The sequence below is a fragment of the Saccopteryx bilineata genome, chromosome 3, assembly GCF_036850765.1.
Source record: "Saccopteryx bilineata isolate mSacBil1 chromosome 3, mSacBil1_pri_phased_curated, whole genome shotgun sequence".
In the NCBI taxonomy this organism is placed as follows: Eukaryota; Metazoa; Chordata; class Mammalia; order Chiroptera; family Emballonuridae; genus Saccopteryx; species Saccopteryx bilineata.
Genome location: NC_089492.1, coordinates 255,438,633 through 255,463,364, shown reverse-complemented (window position 1 = coordinate 255,463,364; position 24,732 = coordinate 255,438,633). Strand labels below are relative to the sequence as shown.

The window sequence follows — 24,732 nt, the reverse complement described above, 5'->3', positions numbered from 1 at the left end:
TTTGATTCTCTTGCTCCAGAATCCCTCCTTCCAGTTCATGCTGCAGGGGCTGATGCTGCTTGTGTTCCAAGTAGGCCCCTTCTTTTTCCTACATACTCTTCCCACTCAGCTCTCAAGATCCCTATGTATTAGTCATCTGCTTGGTCACCGCTCCTGCTCTAGGCCTGAATCCTAGGGATCAAATAAACAGAAATTCCATATTAATATGTGCTTAGGTCCTAGAGCCTTGGGTATATATGAAGTGAACTGAGTAGTGAATGTACACCTTTGCCTTTATAAAATAATACATATTGTTTTCCAAAATGCCTTTTACCAATTTATACTCCCACCAGGAGTGTTTGAAAGTTTCCTTTGCCCCACATCCTAACACTTACCATATCCTGAATAAAAAATTTTTGTATTTCTTCAAATTATCTTAAAAAAATAGTAATTTAGAAATTAATTGTAATTTAGAGCAAGTCTCATGTACAATTGGTTTGCTATCATGAAGACATTGTGGTGATGAATTGAAAAGGCAAATGATGAAAAGCAAACCCACATGTTAATGTAAGAGTCCCAGCAGAGCATGCTTAGGACTTTGAGAGCCAAATAAAAATGTACAAACCTACATAAACCAGAGTTAAAGTCACATATTGCAAATTAAAGGCCCAACTAACCAGACTAAAACAGAGATGTTCTGAAATCTTTAAAACACAGTGATATGCTCCATTACTGCCCTCCTGGAGCAGGTGATTGATTACAAATGCAAGCTTTCAAAGAAAACTTCTATGAAGCTAAACAGCAGTAGGTTAATCTCAGTGTCTATACACAGCACTTACCTTCTGAAGTCCCTCTACAGTGGCAGGCAGGCTAATTAAGTCTGCCGCTGACTTAACATTGGCTTTGAGGTGGTTTACTGAAGAATTCAACAGAGAAATCTAAAAGGAAAAGGTTAACAATGAAAACAGAATTTGCACAGTGAATGCTTACTTCACAAACTCGACATTTGACGTTGATGTCAAGGCACCGTTGGATTTTATGCATTTCTGTGATACAGCCATTACACCTAGTTCAGTTCACACCTTGAACAGAATGGAGATCTGGGAGGCAGCGATAGTACCCCTTCCTTCCCTGCCCAATTTAAGCACTAGTACCACAGAGGGAAAGGCAGTTATTATTCTTTACCCTACTCCTGGCAGCAACAAGATCCAAAAATCTTAAATTACAAAAGATGATTATAACACAATCCTTCAACAATTGGACAGAAAGAAAGCTAATGATCAAAAATTCCGGAAGGATTTCATTTCGGTAAAAAAATAACACCTCAGTTATTTACTGAACTTTTGTTCCTGCCCAAGTGGGAACATATATTATAAAAGCCCATCATCACAAAATGCAGTATACAGGAACTGTATCCTGACAACTTGAACAGCACTATCAACCACTTGGGGATTTAGTTTTGGTTTAACAATGTGATTAATATTTCAAACTCAATAGCTCAACCAAAGCACTACTTTGTACCCTGAAGGGGCTCAATAAATTCCCACTGACTTGCTGACTGATGCACTGAATGTATTAAAATAGGAACTGAAACAAAATAAAATGTGTCTTCCCTTCTATTTATGGATAGAATTCTAAATAGCTAGACTTCTCTCTTGGATGAATGCTGGGACATCTGTACAATATTCAATTTCAGGCTACAGATTTCATATTCTAACAACTTTGCAGTGTGGCTCAAATCATCCTCGAAAGACTCCTGTTCCATACTGCTTTCCTATCCCAAGTGTTGGAATGAGGACACAGGTCTACCAACAGCAATCATACTGAGAAGGCTTCACAGAATAACCACTATAGTTTCTGGGCATGTTACACAAGACAAAGTAAACCTGGTCCCCTATTTTTTCCTTCAACAAATGTTTGGCATCTTCTCTGTGCCAGGAATTGCTGCAGGCACTATAGAGATAGTAGCAAATAAGACCATGAGGTTTTGCTTTCCTGGAGCTTGCATCATAGCAGAAGGTGAGAGAAAAACAAAGAAGAAACTTATCAGATAATAAGTACTGTGCAAAGAATTCAAGCAGAGCTCCAGAAGTGAGAAGCAGTATGTTCTGAACCAGAGAGTCCAATGAGAAACCTAGGAACTTGGGAAATTAGGTTCTGTTCTTCCTCTTTCCCTTTAGAGGAAAATGATTTTAGTGCAAGGAGATAATTTTATGTAATATTAGATAGTGGCATATATTAGAGGAAAATTAAAATAAGACAACTTAATGCGTGACCGGGTAGCTACCTTAGATTGTACAGTTAGAGAAAGCCTTTATAAAGAAATGAAATTTAAACATCTAAACCAGCGGTTGGTTCTCAACCTGTGGGTCATGACCCACAGGTTGAGAACTGCTGATCTAAACAATAGGAAGGAATTAATTCGACAAAAATTGAATAAAGTACATTTGAGGGTAGAGGGAATTGCTGGGGTAAAGGTCCCAGTGCAGATAAGTGCTTGGCACACCTGAAGAACAGAAGCAAAGTTGGTGGCAGGTGTACAAAGTATAAGTGAGAAAGGGAAAGGGAGAAGGAGAGCGAGAGGGATAGGGAGAGGGGGATATGAAAGCAGGGAGGCAGAAGGGCAGAGGTAGGTAGTAACATTAAAGAAACAATTAAGGCCTGACCAGTAGTGGTGTGGTAAATAGAGCATTAACTTGGGATGCTGAGGTCCCAGGTTCGAAACCCTGAGGTTGTAGGCTTGAGCACAGGGTTGATGGCTTGAGCATGGTATCACTGACATGATCTCATGGTCAGTGGCTTGAGCCCAAAGGTCGCTGGCTTGGCTTGAGTCCCCTTGGTTAGGGCATATATGAGAAGCAATCAATGAGCAACTCAAATTATGCAACTACAAGTTGATGCTTCTTATCTCTCTCCCTTCCTGTTTCTCTTTTCTTAAAAAAAAAAATTAAGTACTAAATGTGATACTCAATAAAGTACTGAGAAAGAATATCAGTGCAGGCTGAACTGGACAAGCTTCGTTGAAGTAGGCCTCAATTAGATTCTGATGGAAAAGTAAGAGCTTTACCCATAAAAGTAAAACAGGTATCCTTCCTAGGTTAAAAGGGTGAGTGTGGCGTTGGGTAATAGGTAGGAAGCAACTGCATGAATATGCCCAGGAAAACGTTTTCTGCACAGAAATTCTCAAAATGATAATGATTTCTTTATTTGTGTAATTGTTTGATTAAGTTTCTCAAGAATAGTAATGGCCTCACAAATGGCCAGTGTGGCTGGTTGGCAGCTACCATTTCCCCTAAACCAGAGAAGCAGCTGAAAGCCAATGCCAACAGGATAAGGTGAGGCACCGTTCTACTTCTACCCTTGCCTCAAACTTTCTAGGCCTGGGTGTCAGCTGTCTTACTGAAAGGGTATGCTCTGGAGAGCTGATCATTAACTCTCTAATTACCAAACATCACTTAGGACTTCTTACTCACTTATAAGACCTGGTCTGCACTGATCATTAGGAATCAGCTATATTCCAAAAACTGCAAAGCTGGATTCCATCTCATAGCATTCTTTTCTTAAGAGTGGAATAATGCCACAATCTATGGAAAATTACATCAAAGCTACATGTGTAACTAGAATGGAGAGACAAGGGGCATGTTCCCATTATGTCTGGGACTGCTGTGGTCTCTGATAGATACATTCTAGAATGTCAGATTGGATTCAAGCGTTACAGAATTATCTCTGAAAGTCACACACTATAATTTAGTCTAAAGAGCTGAATTAAGTAGAAACCATTAAGAAAAGAACCCAAATCCAGCCAAAAGATGAGTCATGACTTTTATGCATATTACATGACTTTTCATTAGCAAAATTAAAAATAGCCACTCCACACCATTTTATACTATGAAATCTGAAAGGCTGCTTTTTTGCTTTGGGAGTTAAAATTAAGTGTTCTTTAAATAGTAAGCAAAAAAGTTACTAAAACAGCCAGCCACCAATGATGAATGATTATGGCTTTAGTAGGAAACTGACCTCACATCCTTTCAACCTCATCTACTGAGCACCTACTGCATTTTATAGGGGATATAAAGATGGAAGGCAGAAAGGAAAACTGGAAAAAAAAACCCAGGCACCTAGTATAAGGTAGGTGGATAATGGGGAAAGGTCAGACCCGCAAACTTTGGCTAGGACCGCCCACAACCAAGCGCGCCAAAAGAAACTTCCCAGGAACCCTTTGGAAAACAGCGACTGTCTGCCAGCCAGTGAGATTTCACCATGTCATATTAGCTCGACCACTCTAGGGACCCTTTAAATAGCTCTCACACGGGTCACTCCTTGTGACTTCCCTGAATCCTTGTGACTGAATCCTTGCGACTCCTTGCCTCCATCTTTTCTCGGGGCCAGGGAACCTCGTCAGGCGGGATGTGCGCTGTACTCAATAAAGCCTTTTATTATTCTACACTTTGTGGCTCTGGCCCCTTCCTTCCATCTTGGCAGGGAAAAATACCTTACACCTAGGACTTGTATACTTTAATCTTTTTTTTTTTTTTTTTTTTGTATTTTTCTGAAGCTGGAAACAGGGAGAGACAGTCAGACAGACTCCCGCATGCGCCCGACTGGGATCCACCCGGCACGCTCACCAGGGGGCGACGCTCTGCCCACCAGGGGGCGATGCTCTGCCCCTCCGGGGCATCGCTCTGCCGTGACCAGAGCCACTCTAGCGCCTGGGGCAGAGGCCAAGGAGCCATCCCCAGTGCCCGGGCCATCTTTGCTCCAATGGAGCCTTGGCTGCGGGAGGGGAAGAGAGAGACAGAGAGGAAGGAGGGGGTGGGGGAGGGAGAAGCAAATGGGCACTTCTCCTATGTGCCCTGGCCGGAATCGAACCCGGGTCTCCCGCACGCCAGGCCGACGCTCTACTGCTGAGCCAACCGGCCAGGGCCAGGACTTGTATACTTTAATGTGAGCACAGCGACACAGCTGTGTGACCCTTGGGCACACTATTTAACCTCTTTCAATCTCATTTTTCTTATCAGTAAAATGGAGCTACCACCTCCTATTGTGTAGGTTCATACAAGCAAAAAAAAGGATATCTCACATGTAGTGCCTCTAAAAGTTAAAAAGTTGCCTGCACAAAGAAGGCATTTAATGAATGGCTGTTATCAACTTAATTGCCATCATTATCATCATTGCCATTACCATGCTTAAAGCACGAAATACAGTGTATAATCTTCTAGTGTAATTAGATGCACACGCAGATACAGTAGTCCCCCCCATAATACTCAGCTTTGCTTTCTTTGGTTTCAGTTACCTACAGTCAACTGTGGCCCAAAAATATTAAATGGAAAATTCCAGAAATAAACTAATTCTCTGTTATCAGATGACTGTCATGGTACTGCAGTGCTTGTATTCAAGCAACCATTATTTTACTTAATAATGGTCTCACCGCTCAACAGTAGTGTGTTGTCAATTTGGATATGCCAGAGAAGCTGTAAAGTGTTTCCTTTAAGTAAAAAAGTAAAAGTTCTCCATTAGCAAAAAAAAAAAAAAAAAATCACATGCTGAGGTTAAAATCTATTGTCAGAACGAATTTCACATCTGTGAAATTGTGAAGGAAAAAGAAATTTGTGCTAATTTTGCTGTTACACCTGAAAGTGCAAAGGTTATGGCCCCTGTGCACAATAAGGGCTTAAGTAAGATGGAAATGGCATTTATATTTGTGGATGGAAGACACGAACAGAAAGCGTGTTCTGACTCATATCAATGTGTTGTGCCAGAAAGCACTGAACCTAACAAACACTTTCAATGAAGTGTCCCCTGAAACGAGTGGCACCCAGCCATTTCCTGCAAGAGATGATTATACAGATTCAGGAATAGGTTTGGACTGAAAAATACAAAAAATCCTGGAGAGAGAGACCACAGTCACACAACTTTTACTATTGTATTATAATAGTTCTTTAGTATTGTTAATGTTGTTAATCTCTTACTGCACCTAATTTATAAGTGAAACTTTACCATAGGTATGCATAGAAAAGACAATATATAGAAGGTTTGGCATTATCTGTGGTTTCAGGCATCCACTGGAGGTTGTGGAACGTATTCCCCTTGGATAAGGGGGGACTACTCTGACTGTCATATCATAAAGTTTCTGGACCAAGTGCCAAGAAAAAAGATACAGAGCATACTACAGAAGATGACGCACTCAGGCCCTTGATGACTTTTGCTAACATATCCTTACTTCTGGCCTCCTTCCACCAAACTATGCCATAATGAAATATAAAAATCCCCCACACTATATTTTTCATTTGTCTATTGGTTTTGGACATATAGTCAATTCTTGTTATTCACTGTAGATATGTTCTAGAACAGGGATTTTCAACTGCTGTGCCACAAGAATTTTTAAAACACGCAATACCTATTTAGTCAGGGGCAATGACCTCTTTTCCCTTAGAGTGTCAAGTAAAAAAAATGACAATAGCAAACACAATCATAGCCGTCTGGTGTTAATACTTAATCAAAATTATACCCATTTTTTTTTTTTTGTCAGATTGGCAAAAAATACGTTTTGGTATGCCACAGAATTTTAGTAATTAGCTTTATGTGTGCCATAAGACAAAAAAGGTTGAAAATATCTGTTCTAAAAATTCATAGCAAACACTGAATTAGTGATTACTGAACCACTGCTCCTAAGGGAAGTACAGAGGTGGGTTCCTGCGAACCCTTTGGTCACAACATTTTTGTCAACTGATTAATATATTACTTAACTTTGTTTTATGTGTTTCTTTTAAAGACATCTTATTTAATATTGTTGAACTCTTGCCTGAATGAAGCTTATCTAACACATGTATTTTCACTGTAAGGCACAACACAGCTTTCTTGCACTTAGCAATACTAGACAGATGTCAGCACTATGCTAAATGTACATTTAAGTAGTGGAATCACAAAAACAAAAAACACCAATAACAAAAAACCCCCACAAAAGTGCAAAAACCGTGCCAATAAATACATCATGAAAAGTAAACCTGTTTACAGTATGAGTTGAAACAAGGCCTTGTTTGACCTCAACTGGAAATGTTCCTATTGGGCAACTCAAAATTTTCACCACTGAATGTCTGTCAGTGAATGACTGTGAAAGCACCACAAGTACAGATTTTGGGGTTACAAATTTGCAAATAGGAATCTGCAAATGATCAAGTGTACTAATGAGGACACCCTCTCTCTTTCTGCAGAATTCATCTGGCAAACTCCTATTTGCCCTTCAGGAGCCAGCTCAAGATATCTGAAAAGCCTTGATTGATGCCAGCCAGCCTGCATTAGATACATAACTAAAAAATGCTCCCACATTGCTTATCCGGAGGGGTTCTTATTGCTTATAAGGCTGTTTAACAATTACATATTTACTTTTCCGTCTCCTCCATTTGACTGTAAGAGCCTAATGGGTAGGAATCCCAAGGCCTAACTCCATAAAAGCAGCTCATTAAACCAGTGGTTCTCAAAGTGTGCGCCAGGGCGCACTGGTGCACCCTAGAACAGTGGTCCCCAACCCCTGGTGCCACAGATCGGTACCGGTCCATGGGCCATTTGGTACTGGTTCACAGAGAAAGAATAAATAACTTACATTATTTCCGTCTTATTTATATTTAAGTCTGAACAATGTTTTATTTTTAAAAAATGACCAGCTCTGACCTGTGGTGGCGCAGTGGATAAAGCGTTGACCTGGAACACTGAGGTCACCGGTTCAAAATCCTGGGCTTGCCTGGTCAAGGCATATATGGGAGTGGATGCTTCCTGCTCCTCTCGCCTTTCTCTCTCTCTCTCTCTCTCTCTCTCTCTCTCTCTCTCTCTCTCATTCTAACTCTCTCCTTTCTAAAATGAATAAATAAATAAACAATTTAAAAAAGTGACCAGATTTCCTGTTACATCTGTCTAAGACTCACTCTTGACGCTTGTCTCGGTCATGTGATACATTTATCCATCCCACCCTAAGGGCTGGTCTGTGAAAATATTTTCTGACATTAAACTGGTCCTTGGTCCAAAAAATGTTGGGGACCACTGCCCTAGAAGATTTCCAGGTGCGCCCTATGGTATTTCAGAGAAATATGTGCCTGTTGGGGACCAAAAAACCAATAGGGTTTTTGGAGTTTAGATTTTTGGGAGACAGAGGTGTGGGGAATTGGCTGTAAACTGACAGTCTGCCCAACCCCCCACTCACTTGCTTGATTAGGTTGCAAAAGGCCGTTAAGCTGTGGTGCTGGATTGTTTAAACTACCCCCCATGTTCCCCAGAAAGACTGGAGGCAAGTTTATTCTATCCTTTGCTTGGTGTAAAGAAGATATGTATGGTAGGGGTTTTCTGCACTTGGTAAAATTCTTGGGTTGTCTTGGAAACATGATCAAAGATCTCACTGATTTGCTAATGGCCCACTTTGCCCTATAAAGCAAGATACAGTTTTTGGGTGCACTTTGTTCTTGCCAGCACCTATTACAGGGCCCTCCTGACTCCCTCCTTTTTTTTTACAGAGACAGAAAGAGAGTCAGAGAGAGGGATATATAGGGACAGGCAGACAGGAACAGAGAGAGATGAGAAGCATCAATCATCGGTTTTTTGTTGTGGCACCTTAGTTGTTCATTGATTGCTTTCTCATATGTGCCTTGACGGGGGGGGGGGGGGGGGGAGGCTACAGCAGACTGACTAACCCCTTGTTCAAGCCAGTGACCTTGGGATCAAGCTGGTGAGTTTTTTTTTTTTTTTTGCTAAAACCAGATGAGCCTGTGCTCAAGCTGGCGACCTCAGGGTCTCGAACCTGGGTCCTCTTCATCCCAGTCTGATGCTCTATCCACTGCGCCACCACCTGGTCAGGCTGACCTCATATTTTCTTAATTCCACACAGTTCCCACACAGGACCTGGAATTACTAGCTGTGCTGTTTGCGGCACGTGCCGAGATATAAGTATAATTCCAGTTACTCTATTATACTATTTCATTACGGAAATATCACTCTTTTTGTTAACACACCATTATTATATTTATTATTAACACATCATTATATTATTTTTAGATAAATACACCCAAATAAAATGGATAGATTTCTCAAAAAGCATGATACTGAAGAATCCAATTCTGGAAGTGAGTAAAAGTTAAGTGTAAATGAAATAGGACTTAAATGCTGACAGGTAGAATTTAATTTATAGCATTTTCCATCACTTAACACTGACCAATACGATTAGACTAGAAACCCATTCATGGAAGCTTCAAGTGATTTTGGTTTAACATTAACAGAAGAAGAAGAACTGGCAGCTATAGCCACTGATTGTGGATTGATTATTAAACATAAGGAACTGTCTCTTAAAGTCTTTTGGATTTCTATAAAAGAAGAATATGTGGCAATATCTAAAAAAGCTTTGAACATTTTATTACAATTTTCAACATCCTATTTATGTGAATTAGGATTTTCTACCCTCAAAACAATTAAGAGTAAAAAGAGAGGAATTTTTTAATGTATTGACGAGGAAATGCGAGTTTGCCTTTCAAATATATGCCCAAACATTGAAGAAATAGCTAGGACACATCAAGCTCATGTTTCTCATAAACACAAGAATGAAAAAACTGCCTGACCAGGTGGTGGCGCAGTGGATAGAGCATTGGACTGAGATGCGGAGGACCCAGGTTCGAGACCCTGAAGTTGCCAGCTTGAGCGCAGGCTCATCTGGTTTGAGCAAAAAGCTCACCAGCTTGGACCCAAGGTCACTGGCTCAAGCAAGGGGTTACTCGGTCTGCTGAAGGCCCACGGTCAAGGCACATATGAGAAAGCAATCAATGAACAACTAAGGTGTCACAACAAAAAACTGATGATTGATGCTTCTCATCTCTCTCAGTTCCTGTCTGTCCCTATATATCCCTCTAACTCTCTATCTGTCCCTGTAAAAAAAAAAAAAAAAAAAAAAAAGAATGAAAAAACTAATACATTTACACTGGGACCTGCCAAATTTACTAAATCTTACTAAGAATGTATCTATATATATAAAAAGATAACTTTTTTGTCGGTTTTTTATTTTTTAACCCCTTTTTTATGAATTCTAAAAAGCATAACTCAAAAAATGTAACATAAAAATGTTTTCTAATATCAGAATAAATTTAATTTTGTCATATTTATTTCATTTAATTACCATAAAAGCACGCTTGGACTTTATGTTTTTTTTCTTTAACATCTGACTTAATTATTATAACATATTTCTCAGAAATTTGTACACAGTGTGCCTACAATTATTTGTAGGATTTTAAATGTACCCTGACATCAAAAAGTTTGAGAACCACCTGACCAGGTGGTGGCACAGTGGATGGAGCGTCGGACTGAGACGCGGGGGACCCAGATTCGAGACCCCGAGGTCACCAGCTTGAGCGCGCAGCCCCACGGTCAAGGCACATATGAGAAGGCAGTCAATGAACAACTAAGGTGTCGCAACGAAAACTAATTGATGCTTCTCATCTCTCTCTGTTCCTATCTGTCCCTGTCTATATCCCCCTCTGACTCTCACTCTGTCTCTGTAAAAAAAAAAAAAAGTTAAAAAAAAAGTTTGAGAACCACTGCATTAAACATTTGCTGAATTCAAAGAAAAGGGAGGAGATGCCCTACAGTGGTTGAGTATGGGCATGTGTATGAAATCAGAGGTTTCATAAATAAAACAGAAAAGTAAATGAGATTTTAAAACTAAAGATATTTTCAATGCAAAATCTGATTTTAACTTATTTCAAACTAATGGCTTTTTTTTTCAGACTGCATAAACTTGAACTCATTGTGATAAGGACTATCCTTGTTAACTGAGCTAATAAGTTTTCTTGTTGTTAGGCCACTTTGAACTGCTTTAAAAAACTTGTCACTAGCCTGACCAGGTGGTGGTGCAGTGGATAGAGTGTCGGACTGGGATGTGGAGGACCCAGGTTTGAGAGCCTGAGGTTGCCAGCTTGAGCGCGGGCTCATCTGGTTTGAGCAAAGCTCACCAGCTTGAACTCAAGGTCGCTGGCTCGAGCAGGGGGTCACTCTGTCTGCTGTGGCCCCCCCAGTCAAGGCACATATGAGAAAGCAATCAATGAATAACTAAGGTGTTACAACAAAAAACGACTGATGCTTCTCATCTCTCTCTGTTTCTGTCTGTCTGTCCCTATCTATCACTCTGTCTCTGTAAAAAAAAAAAATTAAAAAAACTTGTCACTAAAAGAACCTTTTTCTTTCTTTCTTTCTTTTTTTTAAACAGGCTTAATTCAGTTTTATTTTTATTGTATAAGATTATGTGGTGGCCACAGCTGGAGCCTGAGATTTCTACACAGAAACTCTGGGGTGGGTCTTTACAAGATGGGTCAGTGAGTTCCTGACAGGGAGATCTGGTGAATAGTCTATTTCCAGAGGTCAGGGGTGAGATAGCTGTAGGTCTCAGAAATGGCATTCAAGGTGGCCTTGGCAAAGTTGCCCAAGTAAAAGCATCTTAATTGACAGTTACCCTTAGATATAGGAATGTACTTAAATATTAATTTTATTTTTATACCTATTTTGGTCTAAGACAAGTGCCTCTCCATCAGAGATGTGTAACAATTTTAGAAAATTACTCAGAAAATAATGAGCTCCCTTTGGACCAACATAAAGCTCTGTTAACACCACTTGCTCCTCCGCCCTCACGCCCACAGAGAATTTCTCTCCCTCATGTTGGTTTCATTGGTGGGTCCCATCATCTCTGAAGATCTACTGAAACTAAAATGGAAACAGTTTCAGTTCAATCTCTCCTAGTTTTATAAATGAAGCCCAAGAACTGAAGTAAACTTTTGTGCATACCTTCCTTCTCAGGTACTTTCTGCATTAAAAGTAACAGCAAGGACAGGAATAAAATAATTTTGTTTCTAGATTCCAAATTAAAGAGAACTGAGAAAACAAAATAGGTAACAAAGATCTGAAATGCCCTGTGTCCTCTCACACCAAATACAAATTTCCCCTTTGACTCTTCTGATATTTACAAGGAGATGGGAAATAGCTGACATTGCCTGCTCTGCATCCTGAAAGATCTCATGCTCGCTCAGAACTATAAACATGATGGCTATCTAAACCGGATCTTCGCTTTGCCCATGAGAGATGCTAATTATCCCCCAGTGCATCACCGTGGTCAATTTTCACTTGATTTAATCTCTGGCCAAACTGCTCATTTGCTCTGTGAATACAAGGTCACAGTTTATCCTATTCTTTTTGGAAAAAAAAAAAGCGTGAATACTTACTTTTTCCTAAATACTAAGAGTCCAAGGATAAATACTGCAATTAGTCAATTATTTCACAAATGATTTTCGAAAGTGAAATAGAACTGAATAGAAGATAAAGTATCATAAGGCATCATGATATTACGTGTAAGCTAATATTTTCAGAAACTTATTTACAAGTATGTATGTGTTTATTGGATAATGATGTAAAACATTCCTTCTTGTGGTTTGTAGGCGTAAGTTTTGAAGCTGTAGCCTAAGGCCATTATATCTGGGTCTTCAGTGATGATTTGCCCCATTCCAGCACTACTGCTGAAAGGTGAGGGTAGCTTCAGAAATATGCATAAGCCCTTTATCCTAAACAGTACTCTTTGCCACTGGCTGATTTTGAGCTTGGTAACTTCATTTTGGGGAAGAGAATACCCTCTCAGCCCCAGTGAGGACGGCATATCTATTTTTAAGTACTTAGCAGGTGTACGATTCATTTGGTACTTGAGTTATCTTTTCAATGCATAGCTTTCCTAAATAAACCGCAAAACCTGAGGGTATGGGCTACAGTTGCCCAGTGGCAACTATATACATATGCAATGCTCAATCAAATCCTTTTAGGGCCCTGGCCAGTTGGCTCAGCAGTAGAGCATCGGCCCAGTGTGTGGAAGTCCCAGGTTCAATTCCCGGTCAGAGCACAGAGGAGAAGCGACCATCTGCTTCTCCCTTCTCCCCCCCATCTCTCTCTCTTTCTTCCCTTTCTGCAGCCGTGGCTCAAATGGTTAGAGCAAACCTGGCCCTAAGCACTGAGGATGGCTCCATGGCCTTGGCCTTAAGCACTAAAATAGCTTGGTTGCTGAGCAACAGAGCTGCAGTCCAGCTGGCAGAGCATCACCTGTTAGGGGCTTGCTGGGTGGATCCCGGTCAGGACACATGTGGGAGTCTGTCTCTGCCTCCCTGCCTCTCAGTTAAAAAAAAATTTTTTTTTCTTTTAGGGATGGAAAACTTTTCCCTCTGAGATTTGCCTGCTTTGCCAAGGTATTTAACCAACTCTGCCAATTCCTCCTATGCTATGCTAGAATAACTATCATTGGCTGTAGATGGTTTTAGTATAGTGTATAGCACTAAACCTCAAGATTGTATAAGTTTGTAAACTCTATTAAACAAAATAAGCTCTCACTGTCTAATAAAAATAGGCTATTTTTTTCTTGTGGGTTAGATGGTACTCTTTTAAAAAAATTTGATACCTACACTGCTCCTTAGGAGAACAGACTCAAGCATTTCCAACTCCCTCTAAACTGCTCTACTTTGTAAAACTATCTTACAGAAAGGGTTAATATTTTAATTATTTGGTAAATGCGTAACTATTACCTATTTTACCTGAATGTGTTGGCATCATAGTATGTAAAAACTATTTCAAAAACTAAAACAAGCTGGAGTTCCATATACCTACAAATTCAGACCAAACAAACAAAGCTCAACATTCACAGCTTGCATAGAAATAAAATCACACTTTTGCTACCTGCTTGTTTATTTCTGTGATGTTTATCCAGACTTTGTTCAGGCCCAGCTCTCCAGATTCAATCTTCTCAAGTTGTTTTTGTTTGCTGAGTAGTTCTTCATTAAGTTTGGGGATTTCTTGGAATGAACTTTTCTGATTAGATTCCACTAAAAGCAAAAATAAGAACAATCATGAATATCGATAAAATTCCCTCATGACTCCAAGAAGAAAAAAAAGTTCATACAGTAGAAAAGCAGACAGATTCATAAAAGTTAACTTTGGAAGGATATTGGTAAATTTATACCAATCACACATTCTTTTTTTTTTTCTTTTACAGAGACAGAGCAAGAGTCAGAGAGAGGGATAGATAGGGACAGACAGGAACGGAGAGAGATGAGAAGCATCAATCATCAGTTTTTTGTTGCGACACCTTAGTTGTTCATTGATTGCTCTCTCATATGTGCCTTGACTGTGGGCTTTCAGTAGACTGAGTAACCCCTTGCTCAAGCTAGCAACCTTGGGTCCAAGCTGGTGAGCTTTGCTCACACCAGATGAGCCCGCGCTCAAGCTGGCGACCTCGGGGTCTCGAACCTGGGTCCTCTGCATCCCAGTCTGATGCTCTATCCACTGCGCCACCCCTGATCAGTCACACACATTCTTTACTCATGTAAATGTGTTCTTTAACATTAAAGCTCCCGTTTAACAGGGGTTCTTTCATTACTGGTAATACAACTTTTAAAAGTCAGATGGCTGAAAATGATAATGATAAATATTGGCAGTAAAAGCTGGACTTGAATCAGAACTCTGTAACTTACTGTAACCTTGAGAAAATCACTCAACTTTTTGAGCTCCGCTTCCTCACCAATATAGAAATAAAACACATTTTACAGGATTTTTAGAATCAAGTGAGAGAATGGCTGTAAAGTACTAAACACAACTGGCCAGGCATACGGTAAGTAACAAATAAGTATTAAGTATTGACCAGCTTAATAGAGGAGCTTTTTGATTAGTCAATGAAGACTTATAAACCCTACTCCATTAATGCTCCAGGTGACATCGTAAGTTATATCTCTAAGTGCATTAAGTTCACTTTTTTCTATCTCAGATTGGTAAATGCAAGGTGGGTTCTTACTACCTTTCAAGTACTGTTATGAGGACTAAGATTCTACATCTTTTTTATAAACTGCAGTGTTTCTTAAGTCAAACCAAATGCTCAAAGTAAAAGAAGACAAAGGAACATGCTAGGTGAAGTACAGGGTGGTATTTGGCCCTTCCTTTGGGAAGCAGTATCTCCTGAATGGTTCAGAAATTTGCCAGCCTGAAGGCAGAGGCCTGAAAGAGTGCTTTCTCAAAGAGTATTCTTCCTTTTCCTGGAAAATATTGACCATGGTTGGAACTCCAGAATAAAACCTACATCATTTTTTTAAAGCATTTTTTAAAGAGTGCCAGATTAGTTATTATATGCTTTCTTTAATACCAAAAACCGGCACATAGGACTTAAGACAATTTACTAAAATATAAGTACCAAGACATTTTTTGTTCATTTCTGCATGGTCAGCATGTAGAATATACCCGGTACATTTCAGGCACCCAGTAAGTATTACTGACTGAATAAATCTGGCCTTTGCTTACCTCCCAACCACGTTTCTCATCAGTTTAGCTACCTCTTCAATCTACTTTCTAGCCAAGCAGATTTTCCTGACACATCAACCTCTTTACACCTCAGTGACCCCGTACATTCTCTTCTTTATGCTTGGATACCCTTAGTTGGTCCCTTCTTTGTTTTCTGCTGCCTTAGCCTGCTTAATTCAAGATTCAGCACGAATAACTAGACTCCACCTTGGACCACCGCCACCTCTTTATTACTCCTTACTCTACCAAGCACTTAACACACTGTGCTGGAACTATAAACTCATCTGTCTCCTCCACCAGACTGGCAGAGAGCTGGAAGAGAACGGGGACCAAATCTTATTTGTTATGTATTTCCAGGGCCCACCACAGTGCTAAGTACACAGAACTCAAATACTCATTCAGTGAAATAACTGTAGCAGGGGTCCCCAAACTTTTTACACAGGGGGCCAGTTCACTGTCCCACAGACTGTTGGAGGGCCACCACATACAGTGCTCCTCTCACTGACCACCAATGAAAGAGGTGCCCCTTCCAGAAGTGCAGCAGGGGGCCGGATAAATGGCCTCAGGGGGCCGCATGCGCGGGTCTTAGTTTGGGGACGCCTGCTAGGGTATAGAATGGAGATAATGTTAGCCTATTAGGTTAAACAAAGAAAATGAAACAAACTCAACTAAAGATCATAAAGAACAACCATCAAGAAGGGACAAATTGGGGGTAGTGGGGGGGAGGTGGTATAGTGATATCCCTATTATAACAAAGCCTACTATCTGAAAATCAGAATTAAAATATATTTTTTTCTTTTAAAGAGATATAGACAGGGACAGACAGACAGGAAGGAAGAGAGATGAGAAGCATCAACTCATAGTTGTGGCACCTTAGTTGTTCATTGACTGCTTTCTCATATGTACTTTGACTGGGGGGCTCCAGCTGAGCCAGTGACCCCTTGCTCAAGCCAGTGACCTTGGGCTCAAGCCAGCGATCAGGGGATCATGTCTATGACCTCACATTCAAGCCGGGAAGCCCGTGCTCAAGCTGGTAAACCCATGCTCAAGCCAGAGACCTCGGAGTTTTGAACCTGGGTTCTCAGCATCCCAGGCCAATACTCTTATCCACTGAAACACTGCCTGGTCAGGCTAAATTAGATATTTTTATTCATCTTCCAAAAATATACACTAAAGAATTTCTTTATAAACAGACTTCCCTAAGTACTTTTAATTTTTAATGTAACACTTGATTTACACATGGTTTGTAGGGCCACATCAATCTCATACAATAAGGACATTTTATCAGTCTACGTTAATGCAGCACTTAGCATTTCAGTGACATCTTTTACATGTTCAATGAGGTTGCAAAATAACTCATCCCACAGGTCTGGCATTCTCAGGTAGTCAAACATCCTAAGACAATATGTGTGTGAAGGGGGAGCCCCTCCCTTTCCCACAGTCTATACAAATTAAGTAGAAGGTAAAAGTGAAAGACAAACACATAAATAACTTGGGTTATAATTATTAAGTAATAAACATATAAAGCTGACAAGCCCTGAAAACTTTCTGGGTCCTGAGGATTGATTGAATGAGCCACAAAAGGATCATACTTACTATCTGATTTGGGCCAGTTAGGAGAGACAAGTCAAGGCACTCTGACTACGTAAATGGGAGGAAGTGCAGCAAACAAACAAGTTATTATAACTTATTCATGTTCTTTCAACATGGAAAGCAACTTTTGTATATTCTGCATATAACCTGAGGACACATAAAGCCAATAGTAATATTTTATGTCTTTGTAGTTTGCAATAAACTTTTATGGAGCTATTAAACTTGTTACTGAGCCTGTACCATGTGCCCAGCCTTGCGCTCAGCACTACTGCATAAAAAGACTCTCAAGCTCTCAGTTCAGCAGGAAGCAAGGCACTGTCACAGAGTTACTATATGGTGCGATAGGTGCTATGACAAAAGAATGCCCAAAGTGCTTTGCTAGCACAAATGTCTTTATGTTTTATGGATAAGAAAGTCAAGGCTCAGACAGAGTAAGTGACCTGTCCAAGTTTTACATCTAGTAATGATCAAGCCAGGATTCAATAAACCTTTTGCTCCTAGGACCAGCACTCCCTTTAGTATACTATAGTTATCATAAATACTTACACCTCCTGACCAGGCAGTGGCACAGTGGATAGAGAGTCAGACTGGGATGCCAAGGACCCAGGTTCGAGACCCTGAGGTCACCAGCTTGAGCGCGGGCTCATCTGGTTTGAGCAAAAAGCTCACCAGCTTGGACCCAAGGTCACTGGCTCAAGCAAGGGGTTCCTCGGTCTGCTGAAGGCCCGCGGTCAAGGCACATATGAGAAAGCTAAGGTGTCACAATGCACAACGAAAAACTAATGATTGATGCTTCTCATCTCTCCTGTCTGTCCCTGTCTATCCCTCTGACTCTCTGTCTCTTTAAAAAAAAAACAAAAACAAAAAACCCCACAAACTTATACCCTAATACCCTCATTGGCATAAACCATTTTAACTTTGCACTAAATGACCAAACTCTGCCTGTACAACCAAAAAGGAGATGCTTATTTCATGAATACTTTCCTTCTTTTCCAAATTCCTTTCTGCCACTCTAGTGTTTCAGAGTTGACTGACTTTAAAGAGGGGGAGTTGGGAATAGAATCTTCTTTAGAATAACTGTGGAAGTCTTCTGGAGGATATGGTTCTGGAAAAAGGATACTGAGCTAAGAGTTTTAAGGCGAACCAGTTACTTTTAGCATAAGGATCAAACTATTCCTTGAACACAAGGAAAAAATAACAAGCCTATCTTTCTTGCTTCCTATTTTAGTTATTTCAGGAACCCAACCTCCTTTCCTCACAAGTCTCTTGGAAGTTTTATTGAACTAAAGAAAAACAGGCTCTGAATTTTTCAAAAAAGTATTAAAGTCAGATCAGCAGATGGTCTTATTGGAGTCAGTGAAAAATAAGGAGTAAAAATTAACTTATCAAAATATATCTGGCCTGACCAGGCGGTGGTGCAGTGGATATAGCGTTGGACTGGGATGCGGAAGGACCCAGGTTCGAGACCCCGAGGTCGCCAGCTTGAGCACGGGCTCATCTGGTTTGAGCAAAGTTCATCAGCTTGGACCCAAGGTCGCTGGCTTGAGCAAGGGGTTACTCGGTCTGCTGAAGGTCCACAGTCAAGGCACATATGAGAAAGCAATCAGTGAACAACTAAGGTGTTGCAACGAGAAACTGATGATTGATGCCTCTTATCTCTCTCTGTTCCTGTCTGTGTATCCCTTTCTCTGACTCTCTCTGTCCCTGTAAAAATAAATGAATAAATTAAAAAATATATATTAAAAAAATATATCTGAAGCAGAAACATTATTTAAGGTTTATAAGATTGACCTCTTTTAGTCAAGGTAATGGATTTCACAAAAAACTCTTGGGCAAATGGTCCACAATGGTTCAGCCCATGGACTGACAATATGCCCCGGGCCCTATCCCTCAGGAAGTCCTGCTTTAGACATTACAGGTGCTGGTATTTCTACTGCAGTAAACCAAAGCCAACAAAGCAGCTGGATGGACAATTCTAAATCGGCTACATTCAGCTGGCTGACAAATGTAGTCAGGGTCTCAGGGGAATGTTGCTCAATGATATAAAGCAGGCTTCACAGTCCAAGGTACAATTCCTGGAATCTTCTGAATATAGTATTTCTAGGAATTGGTATTAACAACTGCTCAGTAAATATTTGTTGACTCATGGATTACCAGGTCTATTACATGTATACCCTTTAAATGTGCATTTCTAGACAACAAAATTTGCTGAAAAACTAAGGTATAAATTACATGGGTGTCTTGGTAAACACAGGCACAGAGGAGTCATAGAAGGGAATCTGAGAGGTAGAATTGAGCAATGTTTCTGAAATGTATAAATAAATAATTCTATATGTGATCAAAACAAGCTGTAACATAAACCTAGGAAGTCCAACTAATTAAGGAGAGCTGATGGCATAGACAAGTGTCTTCTGTGGTTATTTATAGTTAAACATTGTTTCTGAGAATCTCATTTCCTTATTTTTACTACTTACATAAACACTGGCCTTAGAAACACCTTGTAATACTGCTAAGGACAACCATTAAGGAAGGACAACAACTAGAGTACAATTCTCATTTTTTCTTACACTATCCTGTTCCCCACTGGTTGATAAAACACATAGGTCAGGATGTTTCTGGAAGAGAATTATTACTTATCCAAGCCCACTACCTGGATCAAAAACTCAGAAGAAAACCAAAGTTAGTATTTCAACATTTTTTTTCCAAGCAACACCACTAGAAATGTCATCAACACACTAAGGGTTAGCAGTGCCTATTTCAGGTTCAGAACTTGAATAACTGCAGGCAGCAAAGGGAAGCTGTAGTGAAGGAGAGCAAGGATGTTGTAATGTCCTAAGGCTCAAGATGGGAAGAAAACAACTCTAATTCCAGTTCTGAGGCCAGATTTCTTCACGACTGAGAAAGCCTGGTGGTCAGTTTCTTGGTGTGTTAAAGATGCTAAGGTTAGGGTATTTGTGATTAACTTGGAACTTATTCCTTAACTTAGAAAATTAGCCTTTGAAATCTAGAACCAAAGATTTCAGTATTGCTAAAGGAAGGAAGATATTTAGGTTAAATTTGGTAGAAGCTATCATGCAAAACACATTTTTTAGAAAAAGCACTTTGGGCCCTGGCCGGTTGGCTCAGTGGGAGAGCACTGGCCCAGTGTGTGGATGTCCCAGGTTCAATTCCTGGTTAGGGCACACAGGAGAAGTAACCATCTGCTTCTCCACTCCTCCCCCCTTCTCCCCACTTTCTGCAGCCATGGCTTGATTGGCTCAAGCGCATCAGCCTGGGTGTTGAGGATGGCTCCATGGAGCTTCTGCCTTAGGTGCTAAAAATAGGTCAGTTGCGAGCATGGCCCCAGATGGGCAGAGCACTGGCCCCAGATGGGGGTTGCTGGGTGGATCCCGCTTGGGACGCATGTGGGAGTCTTTCAACCCTCCTCGCACTTGGAAAAGAAGAAAGAGAAAGTACTTTGGATGTGTGAAATACAACTTTATAGTTTATAAAACTCTTTAATTAAAAAAACTCTTAAAAACTTTAAAACTCAATCATGAGACAAATATTTATTTGTTACTTGGCACACAGTAAGCATTTCATAAATGCTGGCTATATTTATTGTTATTGCTCATTCCTATGATCCTATACTTTTGTTTTTTTGCAGATTCCCATATTCTTTCTCAAATGGCTCTGTGAGGAAGGAAATAACTCAAGTGTTACTTAGTGACACTTTGTACTTGGGGAGGTATAAAGTGGCAACAGATGGAGGTTAACCAAGGTTCTAGACTCCTGGACCTAATGCTTCCCCTTTGTACCCTAAGTGTTGGCCTTACTGCCATTTTTCAGATGTTATTTGTCCTGCATAAGCACTGTTTTTTGTTTGTGTTTAAAACAAATAACTGTTACTGTATTTAAGCTGACAGCTAAGACAGGGTATCAAAATGTTGAAAAAAATGTATAATATATAATTAATTCACCAATGGGCAAAACTCTTTAATTCAGCATGATCCACTTTGTCCTAGATCCTGGAAAAGAATCCAAGATTATACTCTGAAATATGAGATCACTTACTTGTTCTAAATTTTTCCTTGAGGGCATCCAGATCCTCCTTCAGAGCAATTTGCATCCACACCAAGCCAACGCAGGCCACGACACAGGCGGCAAGGATGACAAAAGCACAGAGGGGATAACAGATCTTGCAGCATCGTAAATAGTCTTCCCTGATCACAAGAACAAATTCAACCAGGAGTACAAAAGTGATTATGAGCACAACTTTATTAAAAATAGAATACATATGTTACTATGCAATTATCTTTTTAAATGTAACCAGTTGATTTAACAGGAAATATAGGGTTAAACAAACCTTAAATTTGAACAGCAAGTTGAAAATAACTAAATAATATGACCTATGAAGAATTCATCGATTCAGTACAAGTGTTTCAAAATTCACATGAAATAGAGGGTCGTCCTTCAGACCACAGGAAGCACCTGTGAGAACTGAAGCTCACTGTCATCACCATAAATTCAGGTCTTTGGAAACAGTCTCATATTAGGAAAGTGTAAAGACCAGAGATTCTCTGCACTATAATTTACCCATCTGTCTGTCCAATACATGCTCACTCCAGGGGACCCTGTTTTAGTTTACGGAAACTTCATAAACTTTCGAGCAAGTTTTACTGCAAGTGGAACGAAAGAAATAGGAACTGTAGGTTTAAATGGACACCTGGTTCATTCTAGCTTATTGGCTTAGAAAAAAGGAAGCCATAGAAAGAGGTTAGATTTCACATCAAACTTCAATCAACACTCAAGGTCTAAACTAACCCAAAAGGGTAATAAATACAGTGGAGCTATTTCATTTCATCAGATTTTCACAACCTTAACCTAGGATTGCCTTTAACTACCTAATCTGACAAAGTTCATTCGAGCCAAATTGTTCCTTTAACAAAATAGGACAGAGACACTAAACAAGCAAATATCAAAGGATTTAATCTCTTTTAGCACCTCAACCTTCTGCCTGGCCTTTGCTTCCACATTCTCAGCAGAATACTCTTTATAAAATGTACTCCCTGAGAGGATCCAAGGCACCTTCAAGGTTCCCTTCACCCCTTACCCTACCCTGTGTCCTAATTCATCAATGTCGTCAAAGTTCACTACTGGCTTTGTCTGGTGGTTTGGGAAAAGACTGCCTGTCTTCCACATTCAGTTACTTTCAAGGCTCATACCTCTATGGTACATCCTCACCATATTCTCTCATAACCAAGATTCAGGCCCATCAAGAGTGCAAAAAGTGCCTGACCAGGCAGTGGCGCAGTGGATAGAGCATTGGACTGGGATGTGGAGGGCCCAGGTTCGAAACCCCCGAGGTTGCCAGCTTGAGCGCAGGCTCATCTGGTTTGAGCAAAGCTCACCAGCTTGGACCCAAGGTCTCTGGCTAGAGCGAGGGGTCACTCGGTCTGCTGTAGTCAAGGCACATATGAAAAAGCAATCAATGAACAACTAAGGAGCTGTAACGAAAAACTAATAATTGATGCTTCTCATCTCTCTCCCTTCCTGTCTGTCTGCCCCATCTGTCCCTCTCTCTCTGACTCTGTCTCTGCCACAAAAAAAAAAAAAAAAAAAAAAAGAGTGCAAAAAGTAAACAGTGTAGTCTTAAGGTCCCTGTCTCTCCTACACTTTAAAAAAAGGCTAGCTCCAAAAGCTGCTCCACTATGTTCCTATTCTTAGCTTGCTCCACTCCTATGTTCCTATTCTTAGCTTCTTTGCTTCTCCGACTTGGTCTCTCTGGGCTCTTGGCACATTCCCGAAGTCTACACTTTCACCCTAGATTCCGAGTTCTTTTTTGTAAACTTATAGACAGACCTCTAACTCAAGCCTTTATTCAAAATCTGAACTTACCTCCTCCCTAACAACTTTTCTCCCTCTTTGCCTTCCAAGGACTATAGTTTTTTGTTCATAAGAACTCACTTTTTCTCTTCAATTTGTCCCCTTGGCGGTGCAAGATGTCTTTTTCCCATCCCACCCTTCACCACTGGATCACTCACTTGACAAAGCGAGAGCGATTTCCAGCTATACCGAATTCTTCTTCCTCCTCAGAGCTGGACTCGGAGTCTGAGTCAGGAGGCTCAGTGCGAAGCAGGCGGTGGCCTGAGCCTTTCTTGGGCTTCTTTCTCCTGCTGTCCCCAGACAAGCCAATCAATGCATTGAGCTCTTTACGCTTTTTCATCTTCTTGTGTGGGGTGAGTGGAGCACCCACTCCTGAGCTGCCAGGTTCGTACCCGACGCCCAATTCTCTTGCTACCTTGTAGCTGCCTTCCAGGGTGGGGATCCTGGGCCAGAGCCCCCTGGTCACTCCCACCCAAGGGTGGGACTGACCAGATCCGCTGGGAGCTGGAGATTGGAGCCCAGAGAACTCAGGTGGGTGGGGGAAATCACATAGATATGGCCAGGAAGCTGGTGATCCAAACGAATAAGGTTCTGGGTATGAAGTGTCAGTTAAGAGGGTGTTAAGGGGACTTTTGTCTCCCAAAGGGGATAAAAAGCCAAGTCAAGAACAAGCGATTCTCAGCTCTGACAAGTAGATAATATTTCTAAGGGCGCTCCAGGAGCTGGAGAAGGGCACACAAATGGGTGTTTCGAGCTCCCAAGACAGGATTTTCAATGGAGAAGAAAAAGAAACTTGTTCTTGAATGCGGGAGGGAGAGGCGCAGAATGACACGGTGGGAACGCGCTAGTCCCTCCCAAGCTGGAGAGGTGGCAGAGGAGGGGGCTCCCAGTGCCACAACACGGACACGGCCTGGGCGACAAAACAATGCACCAGTCGGGGGTGCTCACGATCCTCCGGCCTCTGTCCTGAGTGTGAAGGAAGCCCACGACCGAGGTAGACGCAGCGCCCGGGTTGGAAGGCTGGGTCTGAGAGGTGCCGTTCAAGCGCCAGGAGAGACCCCAGCACTGCTGTCGGGGCCTGGGGGCGCGTGCGGAGGGGCGACGGCGGCTCAGCCCACCTGAAGAACTCCCGCCCAGAGTTTGAGGTGTTCCGGAACCAGCGACTCTCGTCAACTCACACGCGCCTCCGCCATTCCCGCCGCGACTCCGGCCCCCTCTCCTGCTGCGGCTGCGGCTGCTCCGGACGCACTGGTAGCGGCGGAGGCGGCCGCGGGTCCCAGCCCCGGGCCATCGTTACAGCTCCAGCTCACTTCCTCTTTGGCAGCAACCGGCGCCGCTTGCCAGTAAGCCGCGTTTCCATTGGCCACCCTCCTGATGACGCCACACCCGGGGCACTAGTGGCGGCGGGGAGGCGGGGCGTTAAAGGGCCCTGGGCCCTGGAGTAGGCTGGGTCCCGCCTGCAGGTGGGGAGGCCCCGCCCCCAACGGGGCGTATCGTTCACCTGATCTGTGGAGTTGTTTTCCGAGCGGCTGGCTTGGAGTCATCCAAAGCACCCAGCTGCTCCACTTGTTAGAAAAGTTTGTCAGCCGATTGTCAGCCGCCCGGGCCCCTAGTTGTGAACTGAGTTTACCCAACCTCGCAGCTCCGCCTTTTTCACTCGCAGGCTGTTTATTTAAAAGTTTAGGCGTGTTGCAGATTCATGACCCGCTGAACACAGTCATTCATTCTATAAATAAATATTTGAGAGCTTACTGCGTGTCAGGAGCGGTTCCGGCGCCGGAGCAATGAGCAAAATAACCAGTGTCCTTGCCTTCCTGTGTAGGGACACCAGATTTAGCAAATATAAAATAAATACGGGACACCCAGTAAAGCTTGAATTTCAGATAAACATCGGATAGTTTTTTAGTGTAAGTATATCCTGTACAGGTTCTGGGACATCTTAATACTGGAAAAAAA

At 41.5% G+C, this 24,732-nt stretch overlaps 1 protein-coding gene across 1 annotated transcript in view; it reads right to left on the bottom strand.

The window, feature by feature from the left end:
* The window catches only part of EFCAB14 (EF-hand calcium binding domain 14), a 45,552-nt gene extending 21,425 nt beyond the window's left edge, over window positions 1-24,127 (bottom strand). The window contains exons 1-4 of the mRNA XM_066269278.1: window positions 22,935-24,127; window positions 20,965-21,113; window positions 13,708-13,853; window positions 819-917 (exon numbers count right to left, since the gene is read on the bottom strand). Of these exons, the coding sequence (XP_066125375.1) occupies window positions 819-917; window positions 13,708-13,853; window positions 20,965-21,113; window positions 22,935-23,116 (576 nt within the window). The 5' untranslated portion in view covers window positions 23,117-24,127. The remainder of the gene's footprint in view (window positions 1-818; window positions 918-13,707; window positions 13,854-20,964; window positions 21,114-22,934) is intronic.
* Window positions 24,128-24,732: the final 605 nt, after the last annotated feature.